The sequence below is a fragment of the Canis lupus genome, chromosome 31, assembly GCF_003254725.2.
Source record: "Canis lupus dingo isolate Sandy chromosome 31, ASM325472v2, whole genome shotgun sequence".
Taxonomy (NCBI): Eukaryota; Metazoa; Chordata; class Mammalia; order Carnivora; family Canidae; genus Canis; species Canis lupus.
Genome location: NC_064273.1, coordinates 36,901,833 through 36,927,632, shown reverse-complemented (window position 1 = coordinate 36,927,632; position 25,800 = coordinate 36,901,833). Strand labels below are relative to the sequence as shown.

General features: G+C 54.3%; 1 protein-coding gene across 6 annotated transcripts; it reads left to right on the top strand.

Annotated features, from left to right (window-relative positions):
- The first annotated feature begins 1,514 nt into the window (after window positions 1-1,514).
- On the top strand, window positions 1,515-23,108 carry WDR4 (WD repeat domain 4). 6 transcript variants are annotated; one of them, XM_049104637.1, is made up of 12 exons: window positions 2,043-2,222; window positions 3,663-3,725; window positions 4,639-4,730; window positions 5,793-6,021; window positions 10,307-10,463; window positions 11,190-11,302; window positions 12,836-12,896; window positions 16,631-16,729; window positions 17,959-18,023; window positions 18,944-19,127; window positions 20,098-20,167; window positions 22,103-23,108. In XM_049104637.1, the coding sequence occupies exons 4-12, from the start codon at window positions 5,990-5,992 to the stop codon at window positions 22,276-22,278; spliced, it is 957 nt and encodes a 318-aa protein (XP_048960594.1). In that variant the 5' UTR covers window positions 2,043-2,222; window positions 3,663-3,725; window positions 4,639-4,730; window positions 5,793-5,989; the 3' UTR covers window positions 22,279-23,108. The 6 variants fall into 6 exon arrangements, with proteins under 6 accessions (XP_025317863.3, XP_048960594.1, XP_048960593.1 ...); XM_049104636.1 differs by having other exon boundaries at window positions 4,639-4,782; XM_025462078.3 differs by lacking the exons at window positions 2,043-2,222; window positions 5,793-6,021 and adding an exon at window positions 1,515-1,674 and having other exon boundaries at window positions 4,639-4,782.
- The last annotated feature ends 2,692 nt before the right edge of the window (window positions 23,109-25,800 follow it).

Sequence of the window (25,800 nt, the reverse complement as noted above, 5' to 3'; positions counted from 1 at the left end):
ATTTTAGGTTAGAAGGTGTGTCGTGGAACATTCTATAAGACGTAAGTGACGAAAAAAAAAGGCGTTAAGTGATGACTGTAAAGAAAGCTGAATTTGCTCCCAAGCCTAGTGATGACTGGCCCCCCTCTAGGATCTCTGTGGTCTTAGTATAATTATCTTGCCCAGAATAGAAACTGTCAATTCATTCGCATGCTTGAAAAACATCCCAGACCATGAGCATGGACTTTGTGCCAGCTAGTGTAGTCGAATAGAAATGATGTTTATAGCAGATTCATTTTCAGAAACATGGGGCAGTCTCCTGCTTTCCCTGTGGTTACTGCCTAGCAGCAACCTTGCCCCCCAATACTCCCTTGCAATGTTTTTCCTCCTCTTCTTCTCCCTAACCCTCTGTGTCCTTTGTACTGTGATACACAAACTCTCCCATCTTTTGCCTTTGTGAAAATCCCTTTTACCTCACTGCCTTTTTTTTTTATTTAAATATTTTATTTATTTATTCATGAGAGACACAGGCAGAGGGAGAACAGGCTCCATCCGGGGAGCCCGATGTGGGACTTGATCCCAGGACCCCAGGATCACCACCTGAGCCAAAGGCAGATGCTCAACCACTGAGCCACCCAGTTGCCCTACCGCATTGCCTTTAAGGAGGTCTGCCTTTCTCCCACACATTCTGCTTTGCTGGCAGCAGCCTCCTTTGATTTGGGGCACAAATTCATCCTGGATTCATACAGGAGGTGGGTTTAGGGCCAGCTTGTTCCCAGCTCCCTGTGCCTCCTGCCCATCATCACCCCTTCGCTCTTCTGTAACAGTAACCACTCCTTTAAGACGATTAGTTGTTCCATTCACGACTAGTTGTTCCATTCACCTACTCAGCAAATATTGACTTCCCCCGCCAGGTATCGTGCTGCAAGTTAGGAGAACTGTGACCTGCAAAATTAGGCATTTGTAGTCTGGAGAGACATTAAATAAGCACGAATGCAAATAACGTTAAGGCGTGGAAGGCTCCCCTGATCAAGTGATGCCACTGAAGCGTTGGAATTCACTAGTTACAGTAAATAGATGGGGGTGTTGGGGAGACCCAAGAATGGCATGTGCTAAGGCCCTGGGGTGAGTGCACTGTGCCTGTGCAGGCTGCAGGGTAGGTGGGGGCCAGACCACAGGCAGCCGGCCGGAGCATGACCGGGGCCTGTCTTTGCCGTGAGAGCAATGGGAAGCCACCTGCTGGCTGGAGGCAGGGGGAGGCAATGGTCAGATGGGTGTTTTGTGGGGGCATCCCTCTGGCTTGGGGCGGCAAGGGCGATTGCGGCGGGCGAGCCAGCGCCCGAGCTCCGAGCCCACCGACCTGCTGCACGAGGAGCCCCGCGGGGCTGCAGCGCGCAAGGGCACAGCTGCGGCCCCGCGCACGCGGAGGAGGGGCTCCCACGTGGGCGTGCCGGCCGCCTGGTGCGCGTGCGCGCGGCCAGCGCCTCCGCGGGGCGGGCCCGGTGACGTCACCGCGCGCGCCTGCGCCTGACGTCACCGCGCGGCGCCAGCAGGAAGAGGGGCTCGGCGGCGCACGTGGGGGGCGGCGCGGCGGTCCGGCGGGCGCATGGCGAGTTCCGCGGGGCTGGCGCTGTGCGGGCAGGCGCTGGTGGTGCGCGGCGGCAGCCGGTTCCTCGCCACCTCCACTGCGAGCAGGTGAGCGGGCGGCAGGCGCGCGGCGGGGCCTGGGGGGCCGCTTCCCTCGCTCGGGTCCGGGCGGGGGGGACCCGGCCCCTCCCCCCTCTCTCCCCCTCCCCCTCCTTCCTCCCCCCCTTCCCCCTCCTCCTCCTCGGCCGGGCCACGTGCTCGTCTTCTCCCGAGACCCCCCCAGTGCCCCGACGCTGCGGGCCGCTTCGGGCGGGGCCCGCGGGCCCCGGCCCTGCCCCCAGGGGAGCCCGGGCGCGCCCCCTGCCGCCCCCCCCCCCCCCCGCTGGAGCTCCGGGTCCTCCCGGCGCAGCGCCCCCTGCACCCCGTGACGCTTTGCTCTCGCAGGTTCATGCTCCCCGCGGCCCGGCCCCACGAGGTCGGCCTCGGGCGGGCCCTTGCTCCCGTCTGGGGGTAGTTGCGGTTCGTGCTTGAAGCCGATGACACGGGTGTCAAGTGTAGACACTCGCTCTGCTCTTTGTTCAAGGCTGGGTTTCGGTTAACCCGGCAGCACTGTTAACCATTTGGTTTTCACGGACGATAACACTCACCAACTTGTGGTTTGTTCCAGATTACTTATTTTTATTACTTTCAGTTATTACTATGATTTGCTTATTTATGTATTTTTTTGGTTCCAGATTATTTTGTTTTACAGGCTCGTGGTATCCTAACACATGCCTCTGGGAGTCATGGGATTATTACACTTGATACTGTGCTTGATATAGAACAACTGTAATAACCCCCCCCCCTTTTTAAGAATAGGATATGCCTTTTAATTTTTTTTAACGTTTATTTATTTATTCTTTAGATTTTTAAAAATATTTTATTTATTCATGAGAGAGACACACACACACATACACACACAGATGCAGAGACACAGGCAGAAGGAGAAGCAGGCTCCATGCAGGGAGCCCCATGTGGGACTTGATCCCGGGTCTCCAGGATCATACCCTGGGCCACAGGCGGTGCTTAACCACTGAGCCACTGAGGCTGCCCACGTTTTATTTGTTCATGAGAGACCCTGAGAGAAAGAGGCAGAGACACAGGCAGAGGGAGAAGCAGGCTCCATGCAGGGAGCCCGTCATCATGGGATTCGATCTGGGATCACGCCGTGGGCCAAAGGCAAGGGCTAAACCGCGGAGCCACCGGGGCTGCCCACGTAATTTTTTTTTTTAGTATGATTCCTCCTTTGTGCCTCTTTTTAAAAAAATATTTTTTATTTATTTATGGGAGAGGCAGACACACAGGTAGAGGGAGGAGGAGGCCTCACGCAGGGATCCCGGTGCAGGACTTGATCCCAGGACCCCGGGATCGCAATCTGAGCCGAAGACAGATGCTCAGCCGTTGTACAGCACGTCATTAGTTTTAGATGTAGCTTTTAATAATTCAGTTGCGTATATTGAGACGTTTTTAAATGGTGGCAGTTTCAAGTTTATTATTTTTTTTTTTTATTTTTAAGATTTTGTTTATTTATTCATGAGAGATACTCAGAGACAGGCAGAGACACAGGCAGAGGGAGAAGCAGGCTCCATGAAGGAAGCCCGATGTGGGACTCGATCCCGGGACCCCAGGATCACACCCTGAGTGGGAGGCAGACGCTCAACCACTGAGCCACCCAGGAGTCCCGGTTTTAAGCTTACGTGCAAGAATCTCACCAAAAACCATTCGAATGTGATTTCTTCCAACATAACTCTCTTGCATCAATTTTCTAGGGCGTGAAAGAATAACGTATTACTTCCTATTAAGTTTTTGTCCTCATTTGTTTTACTTAACCAGTAATTTTGAGTGCAGAACCATGCCATTGGTATATGGCAAATCTGAAAAAATTAAGCAAATAAATAAAGCTCCTTAGCCTTTCTCTGAAATACTTTGCAATATTTTGTTGTGGATAAGACCCTTAATTTAAGGAATATGAAAATATTTGTACTCCAAGAAAAAAAAAAACCCTCACGTTTTTGTTAATAAAGTGCTCCCTTTAAAGTATTTCTGTTTTTTCTTAGTGATGATGACGTCCTCTTCACATATGATTGCAGCACAGCAGAAAAGCCACAGGAGAATAAAGGGTGAGGTGATGGGGAGACTCTTCAGACCCGATCATGGTTGGACCAAAGGGGACAGGGTAGCCCAAGGAGTAAATTGTTGTCTCACTGAGTAAGCTGTCTTGCTCGTCAAAATCTTCATTTGTGTTTACACTGTTGTGTGGATGAACTGGGTACCACATCAGGAAAGAAAAGTGGAACCAGCTTTAAGTTTGGTGTTAAGAACATTTGAGTAGTTAGGGTTTTTCTAAATACTTTTACTTAGTTTCTGTCAGTAATTAACTCTGGTGGAATCTTGAAGTAATGCAATGCAATTTTAAATGCCCTGAAGTTAGCTTTAGTTAATTGGAACATAAGAAAAGAAGAGTGTGATTATTTGTCTGGTGCCCTTTTTTGGTAAAATTGGTCTTGTGGCTCCTTTTTTTTGTTTTTATGATTTAGTCCTTGACTCTAGTTTTTGATTCGTTTATGTCCCTGAGGGAGTGGGCCATGTGATCTCTGAGAGTCTTTCTGGCCTAGCTCTTTGTTTACTTATTTATTTATTTTAAATATTTTATTTATTCATGAGACAGAGAGAGGGGAGGACATAGGCAAAGCCTCTCAGGGAGCGGGATGCGGGACTTGATCCTGGGACCATGAGGTCACGCCCTGAGCCAAAGACAGATCCTCAACTGCTGAGCCACCCAGGAGTCCCTGGCTCAGCTCTTTGGATTTTAGTCTGTGTGCTGAGAGATTTTTCTGTTTCATTAGATTTATTCCTTAAAAATTACAGCTGTTTTGACTTTCCCCCTGTTTGGTTAATACGTGTTTATGTTCTGGGTACATGAACCTCCTGCTGTTTTCTCTCTCTGCTCATATAAACGAGCAAGGCTAGCCTGGAGGAACGCAGCCCTGTTCACACAGGTAAGCCTTGATGATCCTTGTCTTCTCTTCTCAGGGAGGACGGGCAGCCCGTGGATAAGGGGAGTGACACGATTCTGGCGTCCACCTTCTCCAAGTCTGGCAGCTATTTTGCTTTAACTGATGACAGTAAGCGTCTGATTCTTTTCCGTACAAAACCATGGCAATGTCTGAGTGTCAGGTATGAAATGCTAACGTTGAATAATTTCGATGTTGAACGCACAGCTTACACTTGCATGCCTGCAACAATAGTGACGTAGTAAATAAGCAACTAACACGTAGTCTCAGCCTTGTGCCAGGCACTGTTGTCAGTGCCATGTGTGATAACTGATTTAATCCTCAAAACAACCCTGTGTCGTGGGGGCGAGGGGGTTCTCACCCACATCCCTGGCTGGAGTCTGGAAGCTGATCCCAGTCAGCTCAGGGCAGAGCTGGGTCCTGCACCTGGTCACTCTGGCTCTAGAGTCGGTGCCCCTGGCCACCAAGCAATCATGTTTTCCAGTGTTCCCCCAGCCTTGTCGTGGCAGAAATGAAGAAAATCAGGATTAGGAGAGGAGGCGGGTGATGTTGATACAGGCCCTGGGCAGGTATAAATTCCTCTTGCTTGGACAGGGTCCTGATACTAAGTTCTTTATTTCCTCAAGTGGGTGAGAGCCGGGATTATGAGGTCTTTGTGACAAGGATGGAAGCACCCACACGGGGCAGAGTCATCCTGTCACCTCATTGTTGCCTCCCTGAGGCTGCACAGCGTAGCTGTCCCTCAGGAGTAAGGGATAAACACATGCAGGTGATGATATATGTACTACCCAACAGGCGAGGTTAAGGAATTTCACTTTGTAGCTGGCTCACATCTGTGTTGGGGACAGCTGTGCTTTTTGGATTCCTTTTGCATCTTATTTTCTACAAGAAGAGTAAAAACACAAACCGCAGGTGGCAATCTATGTTGGTATGTGTCCCCTGTTCAGGAGGGTGCATTGTCCTGACCTTGGGACAGGGGTCACCCACACAGCCTGTCAACGCGCCCCTGTCCTGTGGTGGCACCTGCCCATTGACTGCAGGGCGAGTGCCCAGGGCTTCTGGTGGGGCTCTGGCTATTGTCCAAGAGCTCCTGGCATCGTGCAGGGTCTGGAAGAAGGCATCTAGAGTTCTCTCGACTGTCCTCAGTTTCCTTTTTTTTTTTTTTTTTTTAAGATTTTATTTATTCATTCATGAGAGACAGAGGCAGAGACCCAGGCAGAGGGAGGAGCAGGCTTCATGCAGGGAACCCAACGTGGGACTGGATCCTGGGTCTCTAGGATTACGCCCTAGGCTGAAGGCGGCGCTAAACTGCTGAGCCACCAGGGCTGCCCAGTGTCCTCGGGTTCCTGAGGCTGTCAGGATATCAGGGGATGCAGGGCAAGGTCTGGAGTGGAAGGCCCGGGTAAGTGTGCAGGCACAGAGTCGTGTGTCTGTATGCCTGGTTCCCTCTGCATTGTCCAGGGATGTTTGAGGGGAAGGTGCTGTGTCTTTGTTTTGTCTTTTATTTATTTATTTATTTATTTTTAATTTTTTAATTAAAAAAATTTTTTTTTATTTATGATAGAGAGAGAGAGAGAGAGGCAGAGACATAGGCAGAGGGAGAGGGAGAGGGAGAAGCAGGCTCCATGCACCGGGAGCCGGACGTGGGATTTGATTCCGGGTCTCCAGGATCGTGCCCTCGGCCAAAGGCAGGCGCTAAACCGCTATGTCACCAGGGATCCCTGTTTTGTCTTTTAAAGGTAGTGTGTTGGCGATTGTCTTCATGGAAAGATCTAGAAATTGTCAGGATGGGAAGTTACACATTAGCAAATGGTGGTTGGCACTTGCCTTTTTCTCATTTGTTTTTTTTGGTCTTTTTTTTTTTAAGATTTTAAAAAATTTATTTATGAGAGACACATATGGCAGGGGGTGGGGTGGCAGAGATACATGCAGGGAGCCCTACATGAGACTCAATCCTGGGACTCCAGGAGAGAGAGAGAGAGAGACAGAGACATAGGCAGAGGGAGCAGATTCCATGCAGGGAGCCCGACGTGGGACTCGATCTTGGGGCTCCAGGATCACGCCCCGAGCCGAAGGCAGATGCTCAACTGCTGAGCCACCCAGGGATCCCAGCCTTGGTTTTTTTTTTTTTTTTTTAATTTTTATTTATTTATGATAGTCACAGAGAGAGAAGAGAGAGAGGCAGAGACATAGGCAGAGGGAGAAGCAGGCTCTATGCACCGGAAGCCCGATGTGGGATTCGATCCCGGGTCTCCAGGATCGCGCCCTGGGCCAAAGGCAGGTGCCAAACCGCTGCGCCACCCAGGGATCCCCCAGCCTTGGTTTTTACATTGATGCCAGCAGAGTAGTTTTGTGTCGGAAAGCTCTGTGTGAGGTGTGCCTCTCGTGTTGCTTGGGGGAGGTACATCGTGCGTGCAGTGCTTACAGGACCCCGTATAACTCCCATCCCATCTGCGGCAGCCACTGAGCCAAGGGGTCAGGCCAGAAAATGTCGTGGGTCTAGAACGTGGGTCTATTTCTCACGTTGCCTAGTCCTGTGGATTTACGCTGATCTCAAAGTAAGATGTGCTGCTGCCTGGTCCCTCAGCCATTACACCTGGGGGGTGGGGCACGAATAGATGGACTCTTTCCTCAGAGAAACACCCATTCTCGACGCATCTGATCTTTAGTCCAGTGTTTAGGGTGTCCTGGGCTCACCTTACCCACATTGGAGCAAGAGTTGCTCACAGCTCGGAGCTCTCCATCGGCTTTAAAACTTAATCCTGGAGGTTTTTAAGGAAAAGCCCAAATGGGAGTAGTGCATAGCAGTGATTCGTTTCAAGGTGTCTGTTTACAACGCAGAGGCTCAGAACCAAGGCCAGGTTTTCTAAACCAAAAGTCGGGTGCTTGGGGTGGCAGGATACTTTGTTATGTGTGTTGTGTACGTTTATTGGTGAGAAATCTTAGGTAGGAAATCTCGCTGTTTCTGAAACTGCCTGTGTTGAAATAATAAAAGCGTGGAAAGGCAGAGAGCCCCAGGGGATGGGATTGTCCTGCCCGAAGCGGCCTGGCTGCTGGAGGTGGCGGCGTCAGGGAGCTTGGTATCCTCGGTGCCCTGTGGCCACTGGGCCCCCACACGCTCGGTTTTGTTGAATGAGTGTGGTGCTCTGGAGGTGGCCTTGGATGGACACCAGGCCTTTGGGGTGATTTTAGGGCTCAGCTACCTGACCGGGGCGGTGCTCCACTTGGTGGCCGAGGGGAGAGGCTCAGGCTGGCCCCGGGGGTGGGTGAGGATGGGACGCTGGGCAGTGAACCCTGTGACTGGAGGGAGGCGGAAGGGCGGAGCCCTCGAAGCCTGGTGAGGCCCCTGCCTTCCGACTGGGGCAGAGCGGCCAGCCCACCCCCGTCTGGGTCTGTGACCTGCCCCCTCAGACCCTCACCCCTGCGTGCCCTGTATAGCAAAGGTGCGTCCTGGAATCCTTGCCAGGACTGACCAGCCTCAGAAGATAAAGCCCCAGCAGAAAACAAAGGGACGAGATTCTGGAGCCATTGCTGTGCTGCGCTGGCGGGGGACAGCGGTGGGGTGCTCGTGTGAGTCCACGCCCCATCCTCCGGGGGGTCCAGCCCCCGCTGTGGACCAGTGCCTGCGCAGCAGCTGCATCAATGCACGTCAGAACGTGCGGCGGCGCTTCAGTGACTGTGTGGTCGGAGAGTTGGTTAGTCTTGCCCAGGAGCCGTTTGTCTTTCTTCTGTTGTTTTCTCCGTGTTTGTTTCTCTCTCTCTCTCTCTCTTTTTTTTTTGTTTTTTAAAGATTTTATTTATTCATGAGAATACGCAGAGAGGAGAGAGAGGAGAGAGGCAGAGACACAGGCAGAGGGAGAAGCAGGTGCCATGCAGGGAGCCTGACATGGGATTCGATCCCGGGTCTCCAGAATCAGACCCTGGGCTATAGGCGGCGCTAAACCACTGAGCCACCAGGGCTGCCCCTCTTTTTTTTATTTTTTTAAGATTTATTTATTTATTTGTGAGAGACACACAGAGAGAGGCAGAGACACAGAGGGAGAAGCAGGCTCCATGCAGGGGGCCTGATACGGGACTTGATCCCAGGATCCCGGGATCACACCCTGGGGTGAAGGCAGGCGCTAAACTGCTGAGCCACCCGGGAGTCCCTCCGCATGCTTGTCCTTCTGTGGCTCCACTGGCTCCAGGAAGTTTGGGAGAAGGTGCCGCTGCCACAGGCTGGAGCCTTGGGACAGCTACAGGCCCTCTTATCTGCATTTTCCGGCCTCTTGTTCCTCTGCTCCCGAGAACATGGGAGGGTCCCACATCGTCTGGTCCTCATGTTGGAGATGTGGCTTGCTTTTTTTTTTTTTTTAAATTTTTTTTTTTTTAATTTTTATTTATTTATGATAGTCACAGAGAGAGAGAGAGAGAGGCAGAGACATAGGCAGAGGGAGAAGCAGGCTCCATGCACCGGGAGCCTGATGTGGGATTCGATCCCGGGTCTCCAGGATCGCGCCCTGGGCCAAAGGCAGGCGCCAAACCGCTGCGCCACCCAGGGATCCCGAGATGTGGCTTTCTTGAGCTTCAGTTTCTGTTTCGAGTGACATCTGGGGTCCAGCTGTGGCGAGCTGGGTGCCCTGTGCACAGACACTGGCTCTTGTTGGAAAGTGAGTCCACTTCCACCCCCTTTGGTGACAAAGGAGAGGAGGGACCCCAGCTCTTTTGAGGGGAACCGTGGTAACGGTAGGTTACATGGATGTTTGTGCATGAAGCAGTAGGATAAGTACAGGTGTGTGGGATCCCTGGGTTGCCGTGTGGAAAGCAGGCTCTGCTGTAGGGATGCCTGTAGAAGGGAGGTGACCCGGGAGAGCGAGAGGAAGCTGCGTGAACCCTGCTCCCCACCAGCAGGCGAGACCTAGAACGGTAGGTGTGTGTGTGTGGTGTGAGCTGTCACTTTGTTGCTTAGGCTGGCACAGGATGCAACCAACGCACAGATGTGGCACATCTTTTGAACCTGGACCAAGGGCTTGAATTGATGAGTGTGTTAACTTTAACACAGCCTGAGCTGGAGCCCTGACCTCCCCAGCAGTGCACGTGCTGAGGCAGCTCGCCCTCCTCTGGAATTGCCCTGGGGGTGGGGGGAGGGACAGCGAATGCTGTGTGTGCTGACGGGGTCTGTCGCCCCATTCAGGGGTGTTGTGTGTGGGCAGCACGGGTGGGATTCCCGCGCAGCAGGGTCCTCCGGGGCTGGGGTGTGGACTCAGTGGTCCTGGACCTCCAAGGCTAGGAGGGCCCTCTGTGGTGTGTGTGCTTGTGGTTCCGATCAGAACATGTTGCTGTTGATGAAGCTGACCATTTTCTTCCCCAAAGTGCACAGTAGAGGTGCTGGGGTCAATCAAGGAGCGACTCTCCCAATATTTTATTACGACAATCTTCAAATACACGGCAAATTTGGGTAGATTTCACATTGGATACCTAGATTTTGCTGTCATAAAAGCAAAAATATTACAAAGTAGAATTTGGCTAAGGTATTGGCTTTGTGTTTTCTTAACTGCTTGAGTTTTCTGGCACTGCTTTTGGTAACTGGCAGGGAGATCCGGGGCGAGGGGCTGACGTAACGGCAGCAGAACTTCCGGCCTGCAGGTCTGTCGGCCGATCTTGTGCTGACCCGTGCAAGCCAACTGTGGGCGTCTCTTGCCTTCCAGGACCGTGGTGAGGAGGTGCACGGCCCTGACCTTCACGGCCTCGGAGGAGAAGCTTTTGGTGGCCGACAAGTCTGGGGACGTTTATTCCTTTCCTGTGTTGGAGCCACAGAGATGCGGTCAGCTTGAGCTTGGGCACCTGTCAATGTTGTTGGACGTGGTATGTGGGTGATGGGCCTAATTAACTCTGCTGCAGTCAGGTGGGGCGGGGGCAGTCACCGGGGAGGTGAGGCCGGGTCTGTGAGCCCAGCTGTTGGGGTTAGGGTTCTGTAGCAGGGACAGCTCTGTGGCTCTGTGAGTGGGAGTTCGTGGGAGTTTGTGGGGCTTCGCGGGAATGGAATTGAAGGTGAAGCTGACAGGGTGAATGCCTGAAGGCCACTTAGGAGGTGCCTGGGTGGTTCCAGGTGTGAGGCACAGCCTGGTTTGGGTGACGAAGTGGAGGAGGGATGTGGAAGGGCAGGTGCCATCTCAAAGCCTGAGCTCGTCCTCCTGTTTTCTGGGCCTCACCTCTGTCCTTCCAACCCCTGAGCCTGGAGCTTCCCCCCCCTCCCCCGCCAGAGGTCCGGTGAGGGCTGGGGGCGGTCAAGAGGTGGTGGAGCTGGGGTGGGACCTGACAGGAGAGACCGGAACAATGAGGGAGGGGTTCTTGAAGGAAAGACCACCAGGACGTGGTGATTGCCTGGCCATGGGGACACTTGGAGGAGGAAGAGAGGAAGGCCAAGGGATGGTGTGCCAGGTGGCAGGAGGGAGTTGCATTGAGACAGGCATCTGGATGCCGCTGCGGCCTGGTGTAGAGCGGGGGACGAGTCCTGGGGGGGTGCTGGAGGTGGGGGGCAGCTCTGGCCACTCTCACCAGCAGGTTTGTCCCTGCTAATCCCGTGTGCAGGCTGTGAGTCCCGATGACCGCTACGTCCTCACTGCCGACCGGGATGAGAAGATCCGGGTCAGCTGGGCTGCGGCACCGCACAGCATCGAGTCCTTCTGCCTCGGGCACACAGAGTGAGTCCCCTTCCTGCCCCACAGGAGGAAGTGCAGGCTGAAGCACAGGTGGGCCGCCTGCGCCTGGGCGAGGGCCTTGTGTGAGAGGACCTGCCCTGAGTGAGTTAATTCTGAGGTTGCTCCTGTTTCTTGGTTTTGAATGGAATATAAATTGACTTCTGTGAAGGTCACTAGTGGCCTTGTTAGTAGCTCCTGACAGCTCACGTGGGCTTTGATTCAGGTCTCTAGCAATCCAGCGTCTGGAGTTACGACCTGCAAGCCCTGTGGCTGTCTCTTACTGGGGTCTGCTGCTCCTCACTGTGCTCCCACCCAGCACACAGCACTTTGCCTCAGGGCCTTTGCATGTGCTGTCACTTATCTTCTCAGCAAAGTCTCCCTTCCGCTCTTCCTGTGCTGCTGGGCTTTTCTCTTAGTCTGCACTGTCTAGACAGGAGCCCCGAGTCCTGGAGTCTGGAGTGAGATGTGCTATGAATGTACAAGACCCAATTTAAGAGATTTCATAGGAAAAAAGAACATAGAAATAGCTTGTTACTAGTCTTTAGTTAAGGCGTGTGTTGAAATGGTAGTATTTTGGATGAATCGGGTTAAGGAAGAGTAGTAGCGTCAGTTATTTTCACCTGTGTCTGTTTCTTAATGTGGTCACGTGTGAACGTAAATGGTGTGGCCGGCGCCGTGTTTATGTTGAGGGCGCTCTCCTGAGGCCTCCGCGGGCCCGACTCTTGCCGGCGCCCTGCACGGAGGGCCTTGCGGGCTGCGCTCCCGGCTGGCTCCCGCCCTCAGCACCCTGGCCGGCAGGTTGAAGGCGCTCAGTAGGTATTTCAGCTTGTGAACAAAGAGTACAGATAGGCGTTTAAGGATCTCGTGGAGGATCTGTGGAAACTGGTTTCCGTCCTTTCCGCCCTTTGAGCCAGTGAGGCGACTTAAGCCCTCTGTGATGACGTTCTCCAGGGGAGAGGCGATCATGGGTGTCCCGCGAGCCGTGGGCTAGTGATGGCGTCCTTGCTGGGTGAGACGCGGGGAACGCTGTCCCGTTGCCACGCTAGAGGCTGGCTCTCAGCCGGCAGAGCCCAGGTGGGGGCTGCCCGGCCAGCGGTAGAGGACAGTGGGTCTGATTCTGTCCACTGGCCTGTGTTGCTGCCCCCACCCCCTGGCTCTGTCCTGCGGGTTCCCCCTCCTACCCCCAGGCTCCCTGTGGTCACCAACATGCAGGAAAACCCGCAGGAAGACCTGCAGGGAAGGTCTTGGGCTGGGAGCAGGGCAGCCGGAGTGAGCAGTACAGATGCTCGTGGTGTCCCCGCAGCATGGCTGGGGCACACTCCTGCTTGGGGTCTGTTGTGGTGGGGCTCCTGAGAACGACGCGGCATGCTCCTCCAGCTTGTCAGTGCTGTCCAGCTACACGGGGGACCCATTGCAGTTTTTGTGGGGGGCCCGGGGCGGGGAGAGGAGGCTTCCTTCTAAGATGACAGATGGGCGAGCAGACGTCACAGCAGCGCACGGGGACTCGGCTCACCCTCAGCTCTGTCTGCACTGTAGGTTTGTGAGCCGCATCTTCGTGGTGCCCGACCACCCCGAGCTGCTGCTGTCCTCCTCTGGGGTAAGTGCTTTTAGCAAGGGGGGCTGCCGGGGTCGGGGAGGAGGATTGGGGGGCAAGGATGGACACGCAGCCTTTGTTCGCAGAGTGGGTCTTTCGCCTGGTGGCTGTCCACTAGATGGTGCTCGTCTTCTGAATTTTGGAGCTGTGGCTGGCTCTCCACTGAGGGGTGTTATGTGTGTGTGGGGGGGGCACCACGGGAGCAGGGTGTGAGGATGGTGTTCTCAGGGCTGTCGTCACATGACGTCACCACCATTATAGCAGTTGGTGGAAGACCTTTCTGGGTCCGGGGGTCCTGGGTTCCATCCACTTACCACTGTGCTGGCTCTTGACCCTGCCCCTCAGGTGGGGCCCAGCCTTGGTGGGGGCTTTGACCTGTAATGAAAACTTCTACGTCCTGGCAGTTGGGGCTTGAAGCTTGATGGTTTAGTGATCAGAGACTTGACTCTAAGGAATAATCTGTGAAAGGATCATGGAGCAGTAGTCTCTGCCACAGTGAAGGCTTTGAATTAGTGGTGGTGTCTCCTTTTCTTTCTGGAAGCCCTGTCCTTGTCCTTTCTTGCCCCTTAGTGTTTTATGGGACTCAGATGCCTGGGGTGGTGGGGGCTGCATGGAAGGGCCCTGGACCTTCAAAGAATTAGGGTTTCTGGGTGGGAACAGTGGCCTCCGTGGCATCCTGCCACATCTGGCCGCTGTGTGTGCATGTGTGCTGCTTTCCTTCACCACGTCGTGTTCTCACGGTTTCTGCTGTCCCGTCCTGTACTTCCCAGCAGTGTGTGGTCCTGTGGTAGCAAACAGGAAAACAGATGTGGCCAGAGTCCTCAGGGGCGGCCAGTTTTTGTGAATTTTGCCGTACCTATGCCTTTTACTTTTTCTCATAATAAAAAAAAATAGGTGTCCAGAAAAATGAAATAAATACCTTTGATTTTAGCACTAGCCTGGCAAGTTCCAGCATTTTGCTTGTAATCCTGTTTGAACATGTAGGAGGGCTGGCGCTCTGGCTGCCAGAGTGCACTGTCCTCTGTCCCCTCACACCTTGCAAAAGGGACTTTTCATTTTCACTAGAAGCATATACTTGTGAAATTTTGCTGTGCCGCCTGCAGTGGAAATTGGCCGTGGCTCCCACCGGCTCTGCCAAGGTGCGCCCTTGGGACCCACGTAGCCAGAGAATGTGAGCAATCGAGAAACGAGAACACACATTTTCCCTGTGCCCTCCTGCCCTCTGTGGTGATATGCCCTTGCCCTTTGTCCACTTGTTTACTGGTGGGCTACACCCCACCCCGTTCCTTTTCATTCTCTTGCTCTCGCTCTCCTCTGTTTGGGAGCAGCGCATCAGAAGGTGGAGGGGGGGTGTTGTCATAAAGCTACTTTCCTGGAAGTGCCCTTAATCCCCCAGCTCCTGGTTGGAGGGATGCCTGGCAGGGTGGTACCCAGCGGAGGAAAGCCTGGTGGGTGGCAGGTATAGAGCTTGAGGTGAAAGCTCCCCCAGGGATTTGGAAGGCATGGGACCCGTGTTTTCGCTGGTTGATCCCCAGTGTGCCTGGCTTTTGTGAGATGCCTGAGGCCATTGTGAGTTTGGGTCCTTTCAGTGGGATCTGTTTCCGCTTCTCTAGATGCCCCGGGGGCCTTTCTTGCCCCTGTGCTCTGAAGTTAGGGGAGGTGGAGGCCGGGCTTGGGAAACCGGCTGCCCGGTCGGGGTGGCCCCTGCGGTGGAGATCTTGGGCCCGGCAGTGTCTTCACTGGGGTGCTTCCCCTCGAGTCTGTGGTGTGGGATGTTGGGCTACGTTTCCTGCTACTTCTTTCCCTTGGTCTCTCTCTCATGCTCCTGGTTCAGCTTTTTGAGACTCCTCCTCAACTTTAGTTCGAGTGTCCTGTGGGTATTTCACTTCCGCTGTTCCTGGTAATTGTCCGGAGCTTTTTCTCATACTGAGTGTCCTTTTGTTAGGCGCCCCGTTCGTCAGTCCTGAGCGCACGTCTTTGGTCTCACCCAGCCCACGCATGTGTTGCCTTCGTCCTCTGTGGTGTCCATGTCCCACAGATGTCTGCTGGTCTCATCTATCCATTTGTGATGGGGACGGGGCCATGGCCAGCCTGGTGGAGGCTGCGTCTGGGAGCCCAGGGTGTCGGAGTCGGGCACCTGCAGGCCATCTGGGTCAGCCCTCTTCTGGTGATCCCTTTGCCGTCTTCACCGTTCGAGCATCAGGCCTGTCCCCGTGCTCCAGGAGGTGACCAGGGAGGGCTGCTTGTGCTCCTCAGCTTGTATCTGGAGTCCCTGAGTCGGTGGCCTCTGGCTTCCTGGCTTCAGAGGGTGAACCTGCCACTCTGACAGCACCCCCTCCCATCACCATGCTGCTGCTGGGTCGCAGCCTCCTGCACCAGGTCCTCCACTCTTCTGCTCCAAGGGGGCCTCACCATTGTCTTCTTTTGTTGCATTTCTGTCCCCCAGGCTTCACACCTCAGAAACATCCCTTTCCTGTCGCTGTGGGGGACCTAGGGGTGGGTGACCATTAGCCCCTGAGTTTGTGTGCTATTTCCATGGCAGGTATTTGTGCTTCTGCGTAGTACCCACACACCGCTGCTCTTGGCTCCTAAGGGCCTTGCTCTTGTTCCCTTCCTCCCAGTCATTTAGAAACTCCCCCATGTGCTGTGTCTGTGCCATCTAAGCAGGCAGCTTGGAATCTGGGCCTCGGGTGCCCTCTTGTCGGGATGGCCTCTGTGCACACCGGGGAAGGGGTCTCCAAGGTGCCATCCAAGGAAATGAACCAGCAAGGCTTCATTTCACTGCCCTTGTGTCTGAATGTTCTCAGATGTGCACTTCTTTCTACATCCTGTCCTTTCAACGAGGTCATCGACAAGCATTTGTTAATATGAGCCTTTTTCTGTCGTATTTACATATTTTTCTGGAGCATTGAGGCTTTTTTTTTTTTTTTAAGATTTTACTTTATTATTTATTCATAAGAGACACAGAGAGAGGCAGAGACACAGGCAGAGGGAGAAGCAGGCTCCATGCAGGGAGCCCGACGTGGGACTCGATCCTGGGTCTCCAGGATCATGCCCCAGGCTGAAGGCGGCGCTAAACCTACTGAGCCACCCGGAGATCCCTTACTGAGGGGATGCCAGTTAATACATTGCCAGTTTCCCTGCAGGCTGTACCAGTTGACAGTCTTGGGGGTGACACATGGACTCCCCCTTTTCTTCTTTAAGAATTTTACTTCTTTATCCACGAGAGATAGAGAGGGAGGCAGAGATACAGGCAGAGGGAGAAGCAGGCTCCATGCAGGGAGCCCGATGTGGGACTCGACTGGATCCCGGGTCTCCAGGGTCCTGCCCTGGGCTGAAGGCGGTGCTAGACCTCTGAGCCACCCAGGCTGCTCGGACTCTCCCTTTTCACTAAATAGGGATGTGGGACAGTCGTTGTGCTCATCGGCCCCACCCGCATCGCTCCTGTGCAAATGTGTGACTGTTGATGCATCTGTGCGTGTGCAATGTGTCTGCGAGTGTGCTCCCGGCTCCAGTACGGCAGTCATGACCTTTGACGTCCTGCATGTGACAGGCAGGTTGTCTTGTGTCGTGTGTTAACCTAACGATTGGCATGGCCGCACTGTCATTGCTCAGAGCAGGGAGCCTCTGTGCGCTACGTGTCACTGGGTTAAGGTTCCGCCACGGGGTGGGTGCCCTGGCGTGCCAGGGATGGCCTGCTCTGTGTGCACACACTGACTGGTCCGTGGTGTGTGCAGGACTGCACGCTGAGGCTCTGGGAGTACCGCGGGGGCCGAGAGCTGCACTGCTGCCACCTGACCAGCCTGCGGGAGCCAGCGGAGCCGTGCGGTGACAAGGTAACGTCACACTGTCTCTTGGGTCTGTGGGGACTTCTGGGTGCCGCTCTAGTCACTGGGATCCTGTGAATAAGACCGCTCGCTGTTGTGTTGGAAACGTTTCCTTGCCGTCTACGCAGACTCCTTCCACCTTGGAGAGATCGTGTATTTCAAATTCTCAAAGCGCCCGGTCCTGTAAGTGGGAAGTAACTTAAATCTCACCTTACTTGTGTCTGAACACCCACTTTATAGAAATGCCTCCTCCAGTCCTGCTTGGAAATGGAAAAGAGCAGAAGGCTTCACCGGGGGTTATCAGCCAGTCAGGGAGCCGAGCACCCTTCCCGAGTCTCCCTTTGTCACGGGTTAATCACATGACCGCCCCCTTACCCTGGGAGGGCACACTGGTCAGCGTATCCCCAGGTCAGGTCTCCTGGGCCCTGGTTGTTACAGAGATTTTCAGGGAGTATGTGTGGGCTGCCTTTTGGGGTGCTCCATGGTGCTCCTGGGCCGGTGCTCTGCACAGCTGAGGTCCAGGTTGGTCACCTGAGAATGGCCCCACCAGTTTCCCCGAGGCCCTCCTGGGCTGGGCAGGGAGGGAGCCGTGCTTACGCGGGACTGCAGAGCTGGCCCTGGGGGTGCTCTCTGCTGAGCCGGGTCCTGGCTGTCCTCAGGGCAGCTTTGCCCTTTCCCCTGGAGCTCCTGTGTGGCACCCTGCCTGCCCGAAGGAGACCTGGGCCAGAGTGGGAGGGCTCGTCTGACTCATCCTCGGGTTGGCTGCTTTCCCTTGTCGCCTCGGAGACTGCTCTGTAACTGCCGCCCTTACTGGCCTCAGAAGTGGGCAGACCGGGCTTCCACTTGTGACCGGCGCCTGGATGTTCCCTCTCCAGGACGTGTGGACCTTGCACACATAACTGTGTCTCGTTAATAATCCGTTGTGTTCTCTGTCCCCTCCTGTCCTTATTCTTGACCAGTTCCTTTGGCTCTGGAGACACTGAGGGAAGGCCACAGTCACGGAGAGGCTTTTGCTGTCTGCTGTGGCACGTTGGGATTGTGAAACTGGTAGTCTGCTGGGTCTTCCTCTTCTCTCACTGATTTCCAGAAAGTTCCAGGACTGTTTTTTTCCTTTCCTTCCTCTGCCATAGTGGCAGCTGTCAGAGTTTCGCTGTGTCTAAACTCCACTTGAACAGGACAGTCCAGAGTGGGGAGGCTGACAGGCTAACGTGCTGTTAAGTTGCTGCTTTTCTTTGCAGAGGTTTGCTGCATCCAGGATCGCTTACTGGAGCCAGGAGAGCTGTGTGGCGCTGCTGTGTGACTGGTGGGTGAGCTCACATGCTGCCTGCTTTGCTTCGGGGTCTTGCACGCCGGCGCTGAGGGAGGGGATCCGCAGGTCTTTCCACTGGCCCCCGTGGGCTCTCCTACACTGGGAGCTTCAGGTGGTCTTGTTCATACAACCTGTCCCCGCAATGAATTTCACTCTGTGAGGAATTGCTGTTGCACGATGGGTATGGGTTCCCTTTCTTTAGGGTGGCGCCCTTTTGCTGTTTAAATTCACTAGCTTCCAGCTCATCATTTGTGTGTGATAAAATCCCATGTGAGGGTCAAGGAAAAGTTGCAGAATCCACTTTAGTCAGCCTCACCCGAGGGCCAGACCCGATAGAGCCCTCACACCCGACCCAAGGCAGGTCACAGTATGACCCGCCCGAGGGCCCGTGGTGCTGAGGAGGAGGATTTCAGGGCCACATGCCATCCAGTGGGTTCTTGAGTGTTTTTTATGTGCCAGGTGGGTCCTGGTGTTTCTGCACATGTCATGTGTCCTTATAACAAGATGTCCTCTGCAGGGCATCTTGGTTTGTTTTAAAATATGGATCAGGTTTAGCTTGGGTAAGAGTGCTGATGCGGAGGTGCCTGAGCCCAGCGCCCCGTGCTGTCTGCTGCTCTGCAGGTGGGATAGCCATCTTCTCCAGATGGTGTCCTTTGTCCTCTACTGGGCCTGTCATAGGACACACTTTCCTACAATTCAGGGACTTAGACTCATCATCTCTCTGTTCCTGTGGTTCTCAGGTTGGGAGGGGGCTCAGCTGGGTGCTTCTGAACGAGTCTCTCATGAGCTCGCAGGGTGTTGGCAGTGGCTGGGTCTTCTGTTCGGGGCTGATGTGGGTACAGTATGTTATGCGGTGATACCCTCCTGGGCCTTGTGGTAGTTGTAATAATTTTTCTCTCTTTCTTTGCGGAAAGTATTCCTGTGGTCTACATCTTCCAGCTCGATGCCTCTAGACAGCAGCTGGTTTACAAACAGCAGCTGGATTTTCAGCACAGAGTGTGGGACATTGCTTTCGAGGAGAGCCAGGGACTGTGGGTCCTGCAAGACTACCGGGAAGCCCCCCTTGTGCTATGCAGGCCTGTGGGGGGCCAGTGGCAGGTGAGACGTGCTGGGCCCCTGCCGCCCCTAAACCTGTGGTGGGGGTGGCACGGGGTGACAGCTGTGCTCACTTAAAGCTTGATTATGTCTTGGTGATGCGGGCTGCATCCTTGGTGTGTGTGTGTGTGTGGGGGAGCTGGAGGACATGTGACGTGGGTGCGGGAGCCAGGGCGCCCAGCCAGCTCATCTAATGTCATAACGCCTGCAGTGTTTTTTGCAGGGTAGTCTCCTTCATTGGCATATTTTTCTTGTGATTGTCTTGGTCACACATCTTTTTAGCAGAGAAACCAACAGCTGGTGTGGCTTGGCTGTGTGTCCTTGATGTTGGCAGGCTTCGCACGGCCTTGTATCTGGGGCACTGGAATCAGGGGTGGAGAAAGGTGCGTGGGCTGCGGGCTGAGTGAGCCCCTCCTCACTGGGTGACGTGCGAACCTTACACCTTTTCTGAGCCAGCTCCATCTGTAAAGTGGGGCTGTCTCCTGCCTGTCCCGAATCTCCTAGGACACTGGGGGGAAGAATCAGACAAAGCACGCCAGCTCTCTGTGCAGATTGGCTCATCCTTTATAAGTGCTTACTTGACCGAGGCTTGGGAGATGTCCCTGAACCTTTTGGGTATTTTAGTCTAAAAAAATAGTGACAAGCAGGATGCTACTAGCTGGTAATGTGTCGTGTCTGCCAGGCTTCTTGGACAAGGTCACATGTGACAAGCCAAGGCATAGAATGCTGGCAGCCCGCACGTCACAGGTCATTCTCCTGACGTAAGGTGGTGACTGCTGTGTGCCAAGGCAGGACAGCTTTGCCTGAAGTTCACGGGGGGGGGGGGGGGGGTGGGGTGGGGGGTGGGGGTGAGCAGGTGTCTCCGAGCCCAGCAGCCTGGACCACACCTGGCAGGTCTGTTTGTGCCTTTCCTGGCAGCTCTGGGGCTTCACTCCTGCCTCTTTCCAGTAAGTGTTTTCCGTTGTCTTCTCAGGCTGTTCCTGAAAATGCCGCTTTAAAGAAGGTCTCTGCCCATGTTCAGGAGAATTGGGCCATGTTGGAAGGTGAGAATGTGACTTTGGACTGCTTTGCAGGATGATGTCGAGCACTGGCCACAGACAAGGCCACATTGTAGAATACTGTATATAGTAGGAAGCCACTTTTGTGGGCGAGAGTCCAGGATGTGTGGCATGTGCCCATGTCCCCATCCAGAGGGCCTGTGGCTGGTCGGGGCGGTGAGGAGCTGACACACACTTGGGCCGTCTGTGTCAGGACAGTTGAGCTGCGTGGGAACCGGGTCAGAGTTGGAGTGCTGTCTACCTCTCTGCCTTCAGGGCTGTGCCTTACAGCGTCCCTGGATGGGGCCAGCAGCTGGTGGGCTTTCAGACGGAGTGGCCGGGCGAGTCACAGACTCCGAACTGTTGGCTCTGAGTGACCACAGCAGCTGCATGTGGTTCCTGACCACAAGGTTAGGCATGGGGACAGTCAGTGACATGCCCAAGGGTCTCCATGGCCCAGGGCGGGTCCCAGTAGGAACAGCCAGACAGAGGGAAGAGGAGAGGCATTGGTGAGATGGGGGACACCCCTCTTCATGGTGCTACAGTCTGTGAGGAGTGTTCAGGCTTTTGGAGCCACGTCAGAGGGCCCACGGTGAGCTTTGGGTGCCACCCTCAGTCCTGTTCAAGAATGTTAGGATGACAAGATCTCGCTCTATTTCTATTGGTAGAGGAAGGCAATCCCTTAGTTACACAGCCTCTGGCGACCCTGTGATGCTTTTCTCGGGCAGAGACTTAAAGCAACTGTCAGACAGATGACTGGTAACTCAGCATTGAGAGTCAGACGCCTTCATTTGAGTAAAGAAATTACTGCCCAGAAGACATCTTTCAAAGTATTCCCCAGAGAGAAGTCCAAGTTCCTTGGAACTCGAGAGATTCAACCATAAATTCAATTTCTGTTGACAACTAGCAGTGATCTAAACGTCTCCTGGAAGGCAGTCTCGTGATGATTTGTTGGTTCTGGGTCCCGGGGTTAATTTCCATCCTTTTAGGGTGACAGGCCTTCGTTCTCCTTAGCGCTGTGTGGATTTGCTTTAGCAACAGTGTCAGACTGATGTGTAGCAGGACTGTGTTGGGGTTGCTAATGAGCCTGCTCCTCGCCTGGCATGTGCCATCCCCCCATCTGGGGCCTGGGGCCAGCGGCCAGCATGTCCTGCTTGTGGGACAAGGCGGGCTTAGCTTCTCTGAGCTTCTGTAGATGAAACAACCTATTCACGGTGCAGGGGTGAGGGAAGGTGCAGGGGGAGAGCACGGGGAAGGCAGGCCAGCTGAGCCTGAAAGTCACAGAAGGGGTAGGGAAGCCTGAGCGAGTGGGAGGTCACCGTGCAGGGCACAGGCGCACACAGGAGTTTCTGGCCAGGATGAGGTGGACCCCGTGTGACTGGTCTGTGGACATCATGCCCCTCAGCCCTCGACACTTAGGTCATCCTGCATCTGTTACCCGGCTGTTAACAAATAGCCTGCACTTGGTGAAAACACTACTTTTTATCTCGCTGTTTGTGTGGGTCCTAGTGCAGTCCCTAGAGGACTGGTTCCCTGAGGGTGGATATGATTCCAGGCGCATGGAGTGGTTGGCATCGACCTGGTCCCTTAGGCTCTGGGCCACGGGCCTGACTCCCTCACTGGCTCTTGGCTGGAGGCCGCCCTTAGTCCCCAGCACAGGGGCCCCCGTGGGGTGGTTCACAGCATGATGGCAGCTCCACCAGTACGAGTGCACAAGCCACAGCCCTTGTGCCTCATCTCCCAGCCATGACCAGGCTTTGTTCGGTTAGAAGCTATCTTAGGTCCAGGTGGCATGGCCACCAGGAGATGGGCATCGTGTGGGTGCCTTGGAACAGGCGCTGCACGTCCACTGCAAGTCCCGGGTTAATCCCCCTGCAGCAGGGTTTCACGGGCACACTGGTCCCCATCCCACCTGGTTCTGTTCTTGTTGCTCCCTTGCAGGCATGGCTGGCGTGGATGTTGGCTTCAGTGGTCTCTACAAGGCCACCTTTGACAACGTGACCGCCTACCTGAGGAAGAAGGAGGAGAGGCTGCAGAAGCGGCGACAGAACCCGCCCCCTGGGCCTAACGGGCAGGCCAAGAAGATGAAGCCGGGGGAGGCATCCGTGAGGTCCTAGCCACACCAGCTGTGCCCTCTCCCTGCTGGCGGCTCCCTTGAAGAAGCAAAAAGGGGGATGTCGTTCCCAACCCACGCTTGGTGGCAGTCAGGTCCGCACCAGCTCAGCGCACACTGGGCCGTCCCAGAGAACGGGTTGGTGTCCTGGGCTCTAGAACTTCTGCCGCTGAGCAGAGGCTCCTCTGCCTGGCACCTTGGGCACCCCCTGGCTGAAGGGAAGCTGTGCCACGTGTGACTCAAATAGAGATACTACAAGTGAGTAGTGCAAGTGCCTCGAAGCACTTTTTCTTCATATTGGAGGAAATTGGAACCTGCAGCACGGTGGCTGTGGGTTTTGCACTGTTCCCCTAACGCTGGATGCGTTTTCCTCCCCGGGGAGACCCACACACCAAACGTGTTTATGGCAGTGCAATAGACCCGTTTTGTCCCCACGTCTCCCTCTACGTGGTGTACTGCACCGTCCAGCATGGGGGCCACTGGCCACGTGGGTGCTGCTCAGGGCTGGGTCCCTGCATGGCGAGCCGTGTCCATTCAGGAAATGCAGCTGCCGCCACCGCGATGCAGCCTTAGTGGGGATGTAGGGCGCAGACCGGGCAGATTTCGGGGTATATGAGGACCCAGGAGCCCCGGCTGGAACTGAGTTCTCCAGGGAGATGGTTGAGGACGTCATGTATGTTTGCAATTTCCACGTGAGCTCTGTGAACACGAGGCAGAGACTGGGGCTGTCGGCTGAATTCTAATCACTGATCAATAAAGATGAGCTTTTTGCAGCTTCGGGAAATGTGTAGCGGCAACATTTGGAACTGATTCAGAATATATGGAGCAAAACCATTTTTGACGAGTGTACTGTTTATGACGGAAATGTTGACTTTCTGGGATGAAAGAGTTTTTTGGTGGTTGGGCTTTATAGATGTGTCTGCTGATTTATTTATCCATGCTTTTACCCGCTCTCCAGTGATCGGTCTCAAACATGGGAAAACCCGTGTATGTCCGTGATGAATTCGGAGCGGGCTTTCTTGGGGTATGTACAACAGATTATTTTGTGTGTCAGGAGCTGGAAAGCTCCAGCTTTTCCCTGAGTGCCTTGTTTTATTTTACACACTGATCTGAAAGTACTGCTGTGTGTGGACTGCTCGGGGTCCCTCCCCACTTGGGGACTGCTGGGTAGAGCTCCAGGAGCAGAGGGGGTGTGCCTGGGACAGGATGGGGGTGCTGGGGTCTGCCTCTAGGGACCTCGTTAGCTGTGTTCTCATTGACAACCTGCTTTGAAATTCTTGGTTTAGGAGAAATTTAGGATTGGCCTTTCCAGTGTCTTGTGAAGTGGTCTGCAGGCCAAGTCCTGTCGCTGCTTGATTTTATATGGCCTGTGAGCTAGGAATGGCTTCTACGTTTTTAAATGGTTGAAAACAAATCAAAAGATATTATTTCATGTCGTATTAAAATATACGTGGTTCAAATTCCAGCATCCTTAAATAAAATTTTACTGGGACACAGCTGTGCCTGTTGGTTTAGGTACGGTTTCCGTCTGTGCTTCAGCAGCAGACTGGGCCAGTTGCCACAGAGACCAAATGGCCAGCAGAGTCCAAGGTATTTACGACCCAGCTCTGATGGAGAAGTTTGTCGATCCTTCTTTAAAATTCATTTTAAGTCCGCATAGTTTTAAAATGAACTGGTTAATTTCTTTAAAGACAGAACAAAATCGTCGTCTTCTATGAAAAACAAGACCTTTTCTCGCCACTCATTGTGTGCCTTGTGGGTAGGTGTCTTTGAAACAGGGTCAGGTCGGGGAGGGACCCTGGGGTGGCTGGGTGGTGTGTAAGGTGGGTCCTCTTGTGCCTGAGGGGGAGACTCAGACGTGCCTGCCATGCGAGGCAGATCTCGAGCAGCTGGTCAGGATCAGAACGGAGCTGGAGGGGGGCCATGGCCATCACTGTCTTTCCCGTGGTGGTTTCAGATGTCTGTCATTCCGGGGCACCTGGGTGGCTCAGGTGAAGTGCCTGCCTTCAGCTCAGGTCATGATCCAGAGTCCTGGGGTGGATGGAGCCCCAGGTCGGGCTCCCTGCTCAGCGGGGAGTCTGCTCCTGCTGCTGCTCCCCTTGCTTGTGCTCTCCTCTCTCTATTAAAAGTAAAATCTTAAAAAAAAAATCACTTTCATTCTTGTCACAGTCACATGCGCGCATGACCGAGACCAAGCGCTCCTGGCCCCTGATTGTGGCAGGGACCCGCCGGGCACCCTTCCCCCCCATCCCGCACTCCTGCCAGCTGCTGCTTTCCTCTGCTTTCTTGCTGCAGTCTGGGTGCTCAAGAGAGCTGAGAGCCGCCTGCTGCCAACAGCCGACAGCCGTGAGGATGCCGTCGGGTGGGTCGTGCTCTGTCAGCCCTGCGGCTGCCTTTGTCTCCTGGCCCGCCCCGGCGCACAGGGACTCCGGCTCCCGCAGCAGGCAGAGGTGGGGTGTTGGTGGGGGTGGGAGGAGGGAGGGCAGCACCCTTCTGCTGCAGCAGGCTTCCTGAAGGGCTGCAGCCCTTTGGGGCAGAAGTGGTCTCCTTGTCCCGAAACCATGTCCTCGCCACTGGAGTTGGTCTCTCAGACGGTGAGGGCTGTATTCTTGGGGACCCTGACTGGTAACTAGTCCGCGCCCCGAGGCCCCCAGCTGCCCCAGACATTTGTCTGAACTCTGCCCCATGGTGACCATGGCTGTTTGGAGGCGTCCGGTCTCGTGCCCTGCTCCTCCTTTGGCTGACCTGCTGTGACTGCGGGTCCACCGCCAGCTGGCTCCCAAGGCGGAGCCTGTGTTTGTAGTTTGGTTTGCTGAGCTGCCAGGGGAGCCCAGGGTTTAGCTTCCTTGTACACCTCTTTTATTTCATTCATCTCCTATTTTCTGTTCTTCTAGTTTTATGTGTTTTAGGTTTTGGTATTTTTTTTTTAAGGTTTTAATTATTTATTCATGAGAGAGACAGAAAAGTACAGACACAGGCAGAGGGAGAAGCAGGCTCCAGGCGGGGACTCCAAGATCACACCCCAGGCTGAAGGCGGCGCTAAACCACTGAGCCACCTGGGCTGCCCGATTTTAAAAGATTTTTAAGTGATCTCTATGCCCAACGTAGTGCTTGAACCAACTCTGAGTTGCACGCTCTATTGAGCCAGCCAGGTGCTCCCAACTCATTTACTGATTTACAAAATCTGGTTGTCGTGGGGCCCCTGGGTGGCTCGCTCAGACAGTTAAGTGTCTGACTCTGGATTTCGGTTCAGGTCTTGATCTCAGGGTTGTGAGATTGAGCCCCACGTCCAGCTCTGTGCTCAGTGGAGAGCCTGCTTGGGATCCCGTCTCTCCCTCTGCCCCTCCAACCACATGTGCACACATGTGTGAACACTCGTCCACTCTCTCTTTCCCTCCCTCCCTCCCTCTAAATGAAATCCTTTGAAGAAAATCCGGTTATTCTCATTTCTTAATTCTCAACACTTTCTTGGTCTTTGTGCGTTTTGATTCGAGTACAGCTGGAAGGTGCGTGTACTCTGTCACCA